This window comes from Hemicordylus capensis, chromosome 1, assembly GCF_027244095.1.
Source record: "Hemicordylus capensis ecotype Gifberg chromosome 1, rHemCap1.1.pri, whole genome shotgun sequence".
Taxonomy (NCBI): Eukaryota; Metazoa; Chordata; class Lepidosauria; order Squamata; family Cordylidae; genus Hemicordylus; species Hemicordylus capensis.
In genome coordinates this window covers 85759508-85772484 of record NC_069657.1, presented here as the reverse complement: position 1 = coordinate 85772484, position 12977 = coordinate 85759508, and the positions used below count along the sequence as shown (strand labels likewise).

The 12977-nt window shown below is 44.5% G+C and overlaps 1 protein-coding gene across 4 annotated transcripts in view; it reads left to right on the top strand.

The window, feature by feature from the left end:
• The window catches only part of MAPK8IP1 (mitogen-activated protein kinase 8 interacting protein 1), an 89021-nt gene that overhangs the window by 68284 nt on the left and 7760 nt on the right, over positions 1 to 12977 (top strand). For all 4 annotated transcript variants that reach the window (XM_053278237.1, XM_053278264.1, XM_053278253.1 and 1 more), the window contains 4 exons: positions 2048 to 2123; positions 4296 to 4468; positions 4772 to 4881; positions 11996 to 12115. In XM_053278237.1, the coding sequence (XP_053134212.1) occupies positions 2048 to 2123; positions 4296 to 4468; positions 4772 to 4881; positions 11996 to 12115 (479 nt within the window). The remainder of the gene's footprint in view (positions 1 to 2047; positions 2124 to 4295; positions 4469 to 4771; positions 4882 to 11995; positions 12116 to 12977) is intronic.

Sequence of the window (12977 nt, the reverse complement as noted above, 5' to 3'; positions counted from 1 at the left end):
TCTAGGGACTACAGCAAATCCTATTAGTTGCTGACAGTTCTTAAAGATCTCTGCAACTTCTATCCTGCAGTCTCGAGACTCCTGAAGTCTTGAAGACTATGGAGGAGTTGGAGATGGCAGCCTCCAAATGAAGCATTTCTGAAAGGTCCATTGAAGGACATAAACAAATGGCTATTGGGGCTTCCACACAGATCCTGTTCTAAAAGTTTTAAAATGTTCCCATCTTCTCTACAATGGTTTTCTAGTGGATAGTTTCTCAGTGCTAGAACTAATAGAGCTGGAGACAGACAATAGATTTTAAGAGAGTTTAAAGTAATATAATATAGTCATTGTTGCTTTTGGACTACTCAAACGTTTCTTTTGCCCACAGTGACCTCTGGTCAAGCCAGTTTTGCATGTATTTTTAAATGCCATGAAGTCCTTCAAAAACTGTTTACTAGAAATAATAGTGAAAGGAGTGTACCCACCATACCTCCCTCATACCGCCTTCAAAACCATGAAAAAAAATCGGCTGACCTCCGTGTGCCAATGTGCCAGAGTTTTCTGTCATGCAAGGGAAAGGCGACTTTTGGCAATCCCCACTTTCCTCTGTAGCTGTTTGTGCCCCCTGAAACTATGTCCCTGAGGGTTCCCCAATCCTCAGGAATGTACTTTCAGAAAGCACAAGAGGCTGGAGAGAGAAGGGGAGAATTGCCAAAAATCGCCTCTCCTCCCTATCTTGACGGGAAACCCTCCCACGTTGGTGTATGGTTAGGCTGGATATTGTCTGTTGTCTGTCTCCAGCGCTTTCCATAAGAAGTGACCAGCTCAGCCAACTGTTTGCCCTCATTTAGACACTCTCAAGAGGCTAAAAATAGTAGAATAGTAAATAGGAGAATGGTTGGGTTTTTTTCTATAGTGGATTCCTGCAAGAAATGGCAGGGCTGAAGTGTTGCTGCTTCAGTTATATCTGTTTATAAAGGCCCCATTGAGAAGGCTTATATTATATTGAGTTGCAGAACCTTCCAGTCTCTTTAAGAAACGTCTTTCTTCATTCTTGTTGTTAGTTGATATGTCTTAGGAACATAGGAAGCTGCCTTCTACTGAGTCAGACCATTGGTCCATCTAGTTCAGTATTGTCTACACAGACTGGCAGCGGCTTCTCCAAGGCAGGAATCTCTCTCAGTCCTAACTTGGAGATGCTGCCAGGGAGGGAACTTGAAACCTTCTGTTCTTCCCAGAGTGTCTCCATCCCCTGAGGGGAATATCTTGCAGTGCTCAAATGTAGTCTCCCATTCAGATGCATCCAAGGTGGACCCTGCTTGACAAAAGGGACAATTTAGGCTTGCTACCACAAGACCAGCTCTCTTGCCTATGTCACTAGGTGCCCTCAGCCCCATTGGCAGAAAGTGTGATGAGGTATCAGAGTGAAAATCTGGGACTAGTGGTATTTTAATCTAGAGCAGCACCTCTTCTTTTATCTCAACTGGATTTGTTGTGTAACAGTGGTTCCTCTCAAACTACCACAAATGCAATAATAAAATAGTGCAAAAGAATTCTGCCGTTAGTCAACTTACAGGTTCATCTTATCTACTTCCCTTTCTGCATCTCTGCTGATTACAGCATGACCATCCACACCCATATGACTGTCCACCAGTGATCCCTCTAATATTTTTCATCTGTGTGAAGAATGAATTTTGTTCTAGGCGGCAGTATCAAGGCAGTACGTGCACAAGTGCATTCAGAATGGGGGCTTCCTGATTCAGCCTGAATGGGATCTAAAATTAACTGAGCAGACATTAAAAAAAACTTGAGTGTATGCATGCCTTATAGGGAACACTGCTGTCACTAATAAGTCCCTATCTTAAAAATAAAAATAAATAAATAAATAAATAAAATAAGTTTTTAAAAAAATAAATATCTGCTATTTTAAATTAGGAAGCTGGGAAATTAAGACCACTGATAGGCACTTCTGACTGATAAAATAGATTCTGGAAAATAGTTGTCTTTTTTTGTTTGAGGAAGAAAGTTATGTGGCTGTAGAATTTTTCTTATTTTGCATTCCAAGGTGCTGAATCGTTTGGACTTTTCTCTTGTATTATTAATGGGGAGGAGCAGGAGCAGACTCACCGAGCAGTCTTCAGGTGAGTGCAGAAAAAACCTTCTGCCCCCAAACAGTTATGTGACTTCCTGAATCTTTTGCCCATCACCTGAGTGGGAGAGGTAAGGCTTAAGATGTTCCCTCTAGCCTGGCTGGGATACAGATTCTCCTGATTGAGCTGATCTTAGTTAAATGGAAACCCGAGATCCCATATGTGTGTGCTCCCATGGATTGTGTCATGTGAGCTCAGGATATTTCTGTGATCTCAATGCTGCAACCAACCAACATTTAACAGACATCAACAAGCCAGCTTCAACTCCTAGATCATGGATCTCAACTTAATGTTAGCTAAATGCCATTCAGTTGCAGCACCAGTTGAGTTCACATGATAATCCTGAGTTCACATGATATGTTCTATGGGAGCACTCATGTAGCCGGGATAACAGGTTTTCCTGGTTTTCCTTTCAAAAGCAAAAACGAATAATGCTACAACATGCAAATTTCTGCTAAAAAAAGAACTTTTCTGGATACAGTATGTACCCTCGGAACACTAACACCAGCGGGGTTAAACAATTAGATTAATTGGTTTATACAGTAATCATACATGAAGTAGGCCATTGTTTTGTCTATGTATATATTTATGGAAACCATTCAAGTACTTTCAGGATTAATATATTTTAGTAATTATATGTTGCATGTATCTTTAAGTCCCTCTTGAATATTTTCAATTATTACTCTTATTAGCTACAAATGGTATAGAACTATTTAAGCTCTCATGGTAAGTCTTTTTCTGACCAAAGGAGAGATAAGACATGTGTATACCCAGCTGTTTGGAACTATGGTGCTGGATGACTACAACATTCCATGTAAGGTTTTTATATTAGAGGTTTTAAAATATATTCTACTATTGTTTGGACATATTTGTTATGATTTTAAATTTGTTGTTTTAAATTAATCATTTTATTGGTATCCATATCACATTGTATTTATATATGTGTATGGTTAATTGAACCCAACATTGGGAGTCTGAACTCCTATAATCTTTAACCCACTGAGGAAATACCAATAGAGGGTTGAAACGTGTCTGGCTTCAATGATACATGGGTTGTCTCTTTTATACCAAGGATAATTGGCCAATAGGATGTTTTCTTATGAGGACTATTAATCTCTTTGTCTTGCTGAGAGAGATTATATTGTATCTTCAAGATAGACAGTTGTGTTTTATGAACCATGAATTGGTTTTTGTAACACTATATATAGAGAGAGAGATATTTTAATTGATATACATATTAGAGAAGCTATTGTCAAATACATAGAGGAATTGGACTGTTTCATGCCCCTACCACAACTGGAGACACATTTGTTGTTATAATTTTGGACTTTTGTTTTTAAAATTAATAGAGGATTGTTACTACATTATTTATTGGACCGTTTGGATTCTGTTTGGATTTTGTATATTGTTTTGAATCCAGGTGATACTGACCCTGTTATTGTTGTTTGTGATTTCCTATACCTAACATCTGCTCAATCATGAGAACCAGCCAAGTGAATAGCACTCAGAACTCGATGTTGATCCTTTGGGAGGCCTTTGATTAAATATCTAATCTTTAACTCAGGCTAGTCAGTGCTGTACTGTACTTTGGTTAGGAAGATTCATAGAGGCGGTACAGAAGTTGTTATTGTAGCTTATTTCCTCAAAGGATTGCTCAGCCATGCAATCTGCCCACACTGAAAGTGAAACATCAGAGAAATCACTCACAGAAGATTGCAGCAGCCACTTCTGTGGGAGAAAAATCTACTTACTGAGCACTTTGATCACAAAAGTAGCCTACAGTCTTCCATGAGCAGCTTTTCTCTTGTTACACTGCTCATGTGAGTAGTTTTGCTCAGTTATGACCTGAAAAATAACGTCTGTATTGGCTTATGGATGCTTTGCTCTAGAGCAGGGGTGGGGAACCTTGGCCCTCTAGCTGTTTTTGAACTACAACTCCCATCATCCCCAGCCACAATAATTGTGGCTGGGGATGGTGGGAGTTGTAGTTCAAAAACAGCTGGAGAGCCAAGGTTCCCCACCCCTGCTCTAGACCTATAGCACAGATGCACTGGCCAGTGAAAGCTCAGGCCGTTGTCTTTTGATAAGTCTCATCCTTAGAAACTTAGGGCAGGCTTTTGCCATCAGATTGAGCTGACAAAATGCTGGTGATTTTCTCCCCAGATTTGTGCCTCGTCATGAAGATGAACTGGAACTGGAGGTGGATGACCCTTTGCTGGTAGAGATTCAAGCAGAAGATTATTGGTATGAGGCTTATAATATGAGGACAGGTGACCGAGGCATCTTCCCTGCCTATTATGCTATCGAGGTGACCAAGGATCCAGATCACATGACAGGTACTGAGCCCCTTCTATGGCTGAACTACCCCTCCCACCTGGACCTTTGTACTCATTCCTGTTCCACAATATCCAACTCAGCTTCTGCATCTCAGTCCTGGGCTTTTCGTAAAACAATGTTGCCAGTTAGTCCTTTCCTGAAAGTGGACACTTCTTATATGAAGGAGATGCAGTTGTACATAACATGTGTCCCATTGTTGTACAACCATGTCAATGGTTGAAGCATTGAGAATAACTTCAAATAATGTAGGATATCTATTTTGAATCTGATGGTTCTCATTTACCTTGGACTTTGACTTTCAGACTCAAGTAAGACCAGTGACTGGGTGGATCAGTTCCGAGTGAAGTTTCTTGGCTCAGTCCAGGTTCCATATCACAAAGGCAATGATGTGCTGTGTGCAGCTATGCAGAAGGTATGGTTCCTTCTCCCACCCGCCCCCAAGCCCTGGTTTCAAATGTGATGTTTTATCTGGACAGACAGATAAACCATCTATCTATATATTTAATTCTCTTAGCTGGCAATGGCATGCGTGTCCTTCTGGATTTGGTGGTGGAACTCTCGCAACACATTGCGGGAATTCCAGCCAGCGAGACTTGAAGTGAAAGAAAAAATGGAGGCGGTGGCAGCGGGCCGCAAAACGGCCAGAGGAGGTGGTGGTGCGGCCTGGCCTGGCCTGGCCTGGCCAGGCTGTCCTGAGTGAGGAGGCGGCGGCGGCCTCAGCTGGGCGCTGGAAGGCACTGGGGGCGAGACGGCCTGGCCCGTCCTGGTTGAGGAGGCGGCGGCCCGGCCTGGCTGCCTGGAGCAGGAGGCAGCGACGGGACGGTCAAGCGAGGGGAGAGGAGGAAAGCTGGCGAGAGGACAAGGGGGAGGGGAAGCGAGTGGGGCAGCCTGTGGCGAACATGGGGAGAGGGGAACATGGGGAGGGGGGGAGGGGGAGGGGGGAAATGCAGGAGGGAGGGGGGCAAGAGAGAGTGGAACAGGAGGGGGGGACAGCTGGCCCCAAAGAGCGCACAGATGCTCTGTGCAGGTCGGCTAGTCGTATTTATTTCTTTAGAACCAGGGTTCCCAACCTCTAGTACTCCAAATGCTGCTGAACTTCAACTCCCATCATCACCAGCTACAATTTATTGTAGCCAGGGATGCTGGGAGTTTTAGTTCAGCAACATCTGAAGTACCACAGGTTGGGAAACCCTGCTTTAGAAGACATACAGCTTACTTTTCAATATAACAATTGAAAGAAGGGCAGAGAACAAAAAAATAAAATACAATTAAATATGTTTTAAACTATGCTAAGGAGTTAAGTGAAAACAATACAGCAACTAATAAAAACCAAATAGGCACATTAAGCATAAGTTTGTCTAAACAAGTATTCAAATACTAATAGTACTGAGTAGTACAATTGAGTAATTTAGTCTGGATGTCAACCACTGTCTCCAAACCTGGAGGTAGAAAACACACCACTGATAGACTCACCCTCCATACGTTTAAAACCATCTAAGCTAGTGGCTATCACCTCATCTTGTGGCAGAAAATTCCATAGAAGAAATACTTCCTTGTGTCTGCCCTAAATCTTCATATCAGTTTCATTAGATGATCCCTGGTCCCAGTGTTGTGAGAGAAAGAGGAAAAACTTCTCTCTACCCACTTTCTCTAAACTATGCACCAGGGATGTAGCAATGTTGGAGTGGGCCCAGAGATAAGATTTTAAAATGCCCCCCCCCCCCGAAGCTCAGCTCATGCAGTAAAGAAATCTTAAATGAGGCTGAATAGTGGTAACAAAAAGCATAGTAAAAATTAAAAATAACCTATGTGCCACAATAGAACATCATCCAAAATTATTTTTTTAAAGGTTTTGTAAATTGTGGACCATGCAAGTCATTGAATGGTACTAGAGAAAGACATGCTGTTCTGGTAGCTCCAGGTCTTAACACTCACATCAATTTTGGAGGGTGAATACAACTGAAGGAAGCCCGGGCGGGTGCATGGCTGGGGGAGTCAGTCATATGACTTGCCTCTGGGGGGCCCGGGCCCCCCAAAGCAGTGGGCCCCCAGACAACTGTCTCCCCTTGCCCTATTATAGTTACGCCCCTGCTATGCACAATTCTATACGCCTCAGTCTCGCCCTGCATTGCCACTTTTTTGCTCAAGTAAAAAACCTCAAATGCCCTAGCCTTTCATTGTAAAAAAGGTGCTCCTGCCTGCTGGTCATTTTGATTGCCCTCGGGTGCACCTTTTCCAGCTCTGCAATATCATTTTAGAGATGTGTGATCAGAACTGTATACAGTATTGCAAATGTGACCATACCATAGATTTGTATAAAGGCATTGTAATATTCACAGTTTTATTTTCTACCCTTTTTCTAATGACCCTTAGCTTGGAATTTGTCTCTTTCACAGTTGCCACACACTTAGCTGAAATTTTCATTATGAACGAAAGATCTCTTTCTTCATTGGTCTCTTTCTTCACTGACAGCACAGATCTTAGTGTATATGTGAAGCTATGATTTTTCACCCCAGTGTGTAACATTTTGCTCACTGAATCACATTTTCCTTTTTGTTTCAATTCACCTGTTTTGGAGAGATCCTTTTGGAGCTTTGTAGGATCCCACTTCTTACTTCATTGTGAAAATGGTCATTTTCTTTCTACCCTCCACTTTCTGTTCTTTAACCGGTTACCTATGCATAAAAAGGATTATTTTCCTCTTATCCAAGACTGCTAAGTCTACTGTAGAGTCTTTGTCACCTGTGTTTGACTCTGCTCTTCAGACTGTCCCTAAGAAAGTCATTTCAGGCATGGATATCTTTCCTGAAGACAGGTGCAAATACTTCATTCTGCTTCTCTGCAGTCTCCATATCTTCCTTAAGCATCCCGTTCATTCCCTTGTCATCTAATGGTCCAACTGTTTCCCTGGTAGGTTTCCTGCCTCTGATTTATTTAAAGAAGTTTTTATTGTTTGCCTTGATGCTCTTAGCCATTTCCCCCCTTATTATCAGTATATATGTCTTTTGACAGAGTTTGGGTTCCTTTTTGTTCTCATTTGGGAAACACTTCCCTTTTCTGAAGGAAGCCTCCTTGCCATTTTTATTTCCTTGACTCTGCTTACTAACCATGCTGATATTATCCTGGACTTGATGGTACCTTTCCTACTTTGCGGTATACATTGTAGCTGAACTTCTGTTATTGTGGTTTTAAATAACCTCCATAGGTTCCAGAGAGACTTGGCCCTTTGGGTCTTTCATTTCAGCTTCCTTTTTACCAGTCTCCTTATTTTTTAATAATTTCCCCTTTGAAGTTCAGTGTATGTCAGCACCAGTGTTCCCCCTGAACAAGGAATCACAGATGTTGTTGACTGATTGATGATTAAGTGCTGACAAGTCGGTGTTGACTCTTAGCGACCACATAGATAGATTCTCTTCAGGATGATCTGGCGTCAACTTGGTCTTTAAGGTCTCTCAGTGGTGTATTCATTGCTGTCGTAATCGAATCCATCCACCTTGATGCTGGTCATGTCCAAAGTATGATAGTTTGAGCCTTGTCATTTGTGCGCTTGAAAATTCTGGATTGACTGGTTGTATGATCCATTTGTTTGTTTTCCTGGCTGTCCATGGTATCCTCAGAAGTCTTCTCCAGCACTAAAGTTCAAAAGCATCAATACTTTTTCTGTCTTGCTTCTTCAAAGTCCAGCTTTCACATCCATAGAGTGTCATGAGGAAAAACATTATCCAAACGATTCTGATCTTTGTAGGTATAGACACATCACAGCATCTAAATATCCTTTCCAAGGCTTTCATTGCAACCCAACCAAGTGCTAGTCTGCGGCATATTTCTTGACTGCTGGATCCTTTACTGTTGATGATCTTAAAAGGCAGAAGCTATCCACCACTCCAATGCCTTCATTATCAGTTCTGAGGTTGGTTGCTGTGCCCATTGTCATTAGTTTAGTCTTCTTGACATTCAGTTGTACATTTTTAGTCTTCTTTACATTTAGTCCCATTTTTTTCACTGTGCCCCTTGACTTTCATTACTAGAGCTTGTAGATCATCCTCATTCTCAAACTGGCCCTGTCCACCCCCAGCACAGTACCTGCAGTGACTGTTGCTGGTGTCTATCTTATGTTTCTTTTTAGATTGTGAGCCCATTGGGGACAGGGATCCATCTTATTTATGTATTATTTCTCTGTGTAAACCGCCTTGAGCCATATTTGGAAGGGTGGTATAGAAATCGAATTAATAATAATAATAGAGTGGTGTCATCAGCGTAGCGCAAGTTATTGATGTTTCTTCCTTCAACTTTAAAACCACACTCATTTTCTTCCAATCCATCCTCTCTCAGTATATGTTCATCATTCAAGTTACATAAATAAGGATACTACAACACCCATAATTCCCAACCAAAGGCCATCAAGCTGTGGATGCTGGGAGTTGTAGTTAGCCACCTCTGGAATTCTCTGTTAGAGGGAATGCTGGTCTGCACTGGCATACACTGCCTTTTTGGTGTGGGGGGCAATATTCCATTTGCATATATGTTGATGCTGGTAGCACTGTGGTCACAGTTCTCTGTTAGCTCAACAGGCTTACCTTCCATCTCTCACTAGGTCCTTGGCACCACTTAGGATTAAGTCCAGGGTTGCCTCTTCTCTGGTTAGTTCCATGACTGACAGTTCTAAGGCACAGTCATTTAGGGTATCTAGAAAATTGATCTCTGTCATCTCCTGAACATGAATTTACCCAGTCTATAGGAGGATAATTGAAGTTACCCAGAAGCGTAGGGAGGCTGGCGGCAGCCCATGTGCAGCTGCTGCCCCCTGGCCCCGCCCCCCGTGTCTGACATCAGATGCAGGGGCCCGGCTAGTCACACCTCTGTGTCTGACATCAGACATGGGGGACCTGGTCTCCCTCCCAAACGGGGCCGTTTGGCCCCATTTGGAAGGGAGATCGGCCCACGCTGTGATGAGCAGAGTGGGCCAGAGCGAGACTTCCTGCCGCGCTGCCAGTGCAGCACGGGCCGATCTCTCTCCTAAACAGGGCCGTGCGGGGAGATCCACTCTGTCTATGCTACCAACACAGCGCGAGCTGATTTCGGCTCCAAACAGGGCCACATGGCCCCATTTGGGACCGAAATAATGTCCCTCCGTCTGATGTCAGACGCAGGGTGTATGTCTGAGGCCGCAATCGCGGGCCCTAATTGGTGGCGGTCCTGGTTCTTTGAACCTGTTTGCCCAATGGTGGCTCTTCCCCCAAAGTTACCCATTATTAGAACACCTTAGATGTCTCCCTGATTTCTTTCTCCAACTCAAGAGCACCCTCAGCATTTAAATCAGTAGAGTAGTAGTATTCCCTGCCTGTTGTAAATTAATTTTTGGGCCTGATATTACCACCAACAATGATTCTGAGTTCAGTCCTCTTTGATATGAAGTACCCCATTCCCAGTGCACCCTCCTTTGGCATTTCTATAGAGTTTGTATCCAGGAACCATACACCACTAGTTCTCTCTACTTCACCAGGTTTCCATTATGCCCACAATATGTATGTTCTCATTTTTAACCAAGTGCTCCAACTCTTCCATCTTGGTTTAGCGGCTTCTAGAATCTGCATATAAAACCTAAATATTGTGTCCTTTTCCAAATGTTGTTGATGTGCCTTATTTCCTGAGACCTTTCTTTTGGTCTCTTTGACCAGCTGTCATATCCTACCATATGTTCATTTTCAGTTATGCCTTATCCCCTTTTGGATGAACTGGAGCATTTATATCCTCATTTCTTGGGGATTATTTTTCCTGAACTGGATACTGCCCAGCTTCTGTCAGCTTTCCCCAAGGGACAGTTTAAAAGCTGCTTTGCAATTTTTAAAGAGTTAAACATTGGCAAATCTGGCTCCATTCAGTTCAAGGAGAGGCGATCCTTTTTTGGCTTTCCCCAGAATGTTACCCCGTCCAGTCCAAACCCCTCTACCTAACATTACCGTCTCATCCATGCATTGAAACCCCTTTGCTCTGCCTATCTAGCTGACCCTGTGCTAGACAGGCAGAAATCCTGGATTTCAGCATCCTACCTAGCAACCCAGATTTGACTTCCAGGATTGCCTGACTATATTCCCAATATCATTAGTGTCAGCATGTAGCATGACTGCTGAGCCCTTCCCAGGGTTGTCTACCAGCCTGTTTAGATTTTGCATAGTATCTGCAACCTTCACACTAGACAGGCCGGCAGGCCACCATGAGGTTTGCACACCTAACCTATCTCTCTATGTTCCTAATGATTGATCCACTCATTACTAGGAGCCCCCCACCCCTGAAGAAGTATCCTCTGCATGAGATGGTATGGGTTTATCCTAGGAATGAGTCCCTTCTGAAGGATCATTTCCCTGTTTCTTGGAATGATGTCCTCCTTCCCCTAGACCCTCATTCTCCATATAGCAGAGGAGCTGTCATCCCATGAGTAGGATGTCTCTGTCTCTGCTTGGAGAGGCTTCTCCAAGTCAGCTACTTTGACTTCGAGGGAACAAACATGTTCTCTGAGAGCCAAGAGCTTATTGCATTGAACACACACCCATGATTTCTGTTCAACAGGCAGAGAATTGACATGTGAGACTTTATGCAAGGCAAATGGCCTGCCTGAAACTTGAAGGGAGGGGCTAGACTCACAACTAAATCAATGGCCAACGCTGATATGCCATATTTTTTCACCAAGAACCTGCAGATTCTACAGTTTTTTGCAAACAGAAAGGGAGGAAGTGGTAACTTGAAAGGCTGTCTAACAAAACATTAACACAGACTGCCTTGTTTCTCTCCCCACTGCATCATTTCTATTCCCCACCATCCCCATGTTCTCCTTCATTGCTGGGCCCTGCTGGTTGTTTGTGGAAGCCGGTGCTTGCTGTTTCTGGGTGAGTGAAGGGGGATGCCATGCATCCTCTCGCATGCACACCCCATCCCCTCAAGAGCCTGCCTTGCTGGGAATTCCCAGCAATAGGAGTGTGGCTGACAGAGAGAGTGCTGCTCGCCCCCAGCCCTGCACCCTCCTAGGAGCAGTCCTGAGCTCATACCATCCCCTCGCTTGCTAGAAGAGCCTGCTGATAATTCCCAGTAAGGCAGGCTTTTGAGGGCATGGAGAAAGAGAGAGGAGGAGGACGCAGGGCATCCCCCAGCCCGCCCTGAAACAGCGAACACTGTAGGGTAAAGGGTGCCAGGTAGAGGAAGTGACAAGGCAGGGTGTGGAGAGCAGCTTGGTGCAGGCTTTCTAATGCTTTTTGAACAACAACAAAACTGCAGACTCTAAGCAGGTGAAGGCACTTGCTGTGGGAGGTGCGGAAATATGGTATATCTATGCAAGGCAGGTTGCAAATCTAGGATTGCTTGGCAAATGAAGAACCTGCTGTGACTGACTTTAAGATATTATGTCTGTTTTCAGTCATTTTTCTAGCAGAGGGGAAATTATGCTGGAGGGAAAGAGCAAGGTCTCCAGAACCTCCAGATAGTTCATTGGGCAGCAGATATATGTGTAGCTGTTGCCTTCTGTTTCCATGCAGATTGCCACTACTCGCCGCCTCACCGTGCACTTTAACCCGCCTTCCAGCTGTGTCCTGGAGATCAGCATGCGAGGAGTCAAGATTGCTGTGAAAAGTGATGACTCTAAGGATCCTAGTAAGGTAGGTTTGACTTCATATGTGGCTTCCAATACATTTCCTGTCTCCCTTTAATGTCTACCCAACCATTTACCCCCCTGTCTAACTGTGAGTCCTTTCACACAAGCAGAAAGGGCTAGGCAGTGGGGAAGGCAGGGTCCTACCTGCCTTCCCCCACATGATCAGCTCCTACTCCAGGCTCCACCACTCACATGCCCACATGATCAGTGCAGCGGCAGTCTCCCAGAGTTGGATGGGGAGGAGGAAGTCCTCCTGCATCCCACAGTGCAACACGCAAGCAGTGGAGCAGCTGTTTCCAGCATTGCTGCCACTCCACTCTGCCCAGCCTTTCTTTCCCTCCAACTCACTGCATAAGATGGCAGCTGGCCAGCCAGGAGCTCTGGAGCCCAGAGCGATCGTGCACACAATCACCTGCTGAGATAGGACAAGGGGAGGTTTTTGTCCTACCACGGTTATTCCCTGGGCTCAAAGGCTGAGCTACCTGGTTTGGCAGGCATTGGGTAGGAGCAGGTCCCATGGCTCCACACGAGCCTCTGTACCCTGGTTTTCCTGTTCCTACCCAGTTTTGGCCATTTGTCAGGGGTGGATTAACCTCTTTGTCACCCATAGGCAAAGAGGCTTTTGCTGTTGCAGGGAGTGGAGGCTCAAGGGGAACCCTCCCCTTTTGCCTCTAAATATCGCCACTGCCAGCGGCGGGGTGGGGCATGGTGTGGGTGCCTGGCTCAGGGACGGGGATCAGCAAGGAGGGAAGGGTGCCCTCCCTTTTTTAACCTTTTAAAAGCACCAGGAGCGGTGGTGGCCTGTCTCTGGCCCTGACGTTGGCCCCTCCAGTAACATCCCGCACACGGCGACGTGACTCACTGCT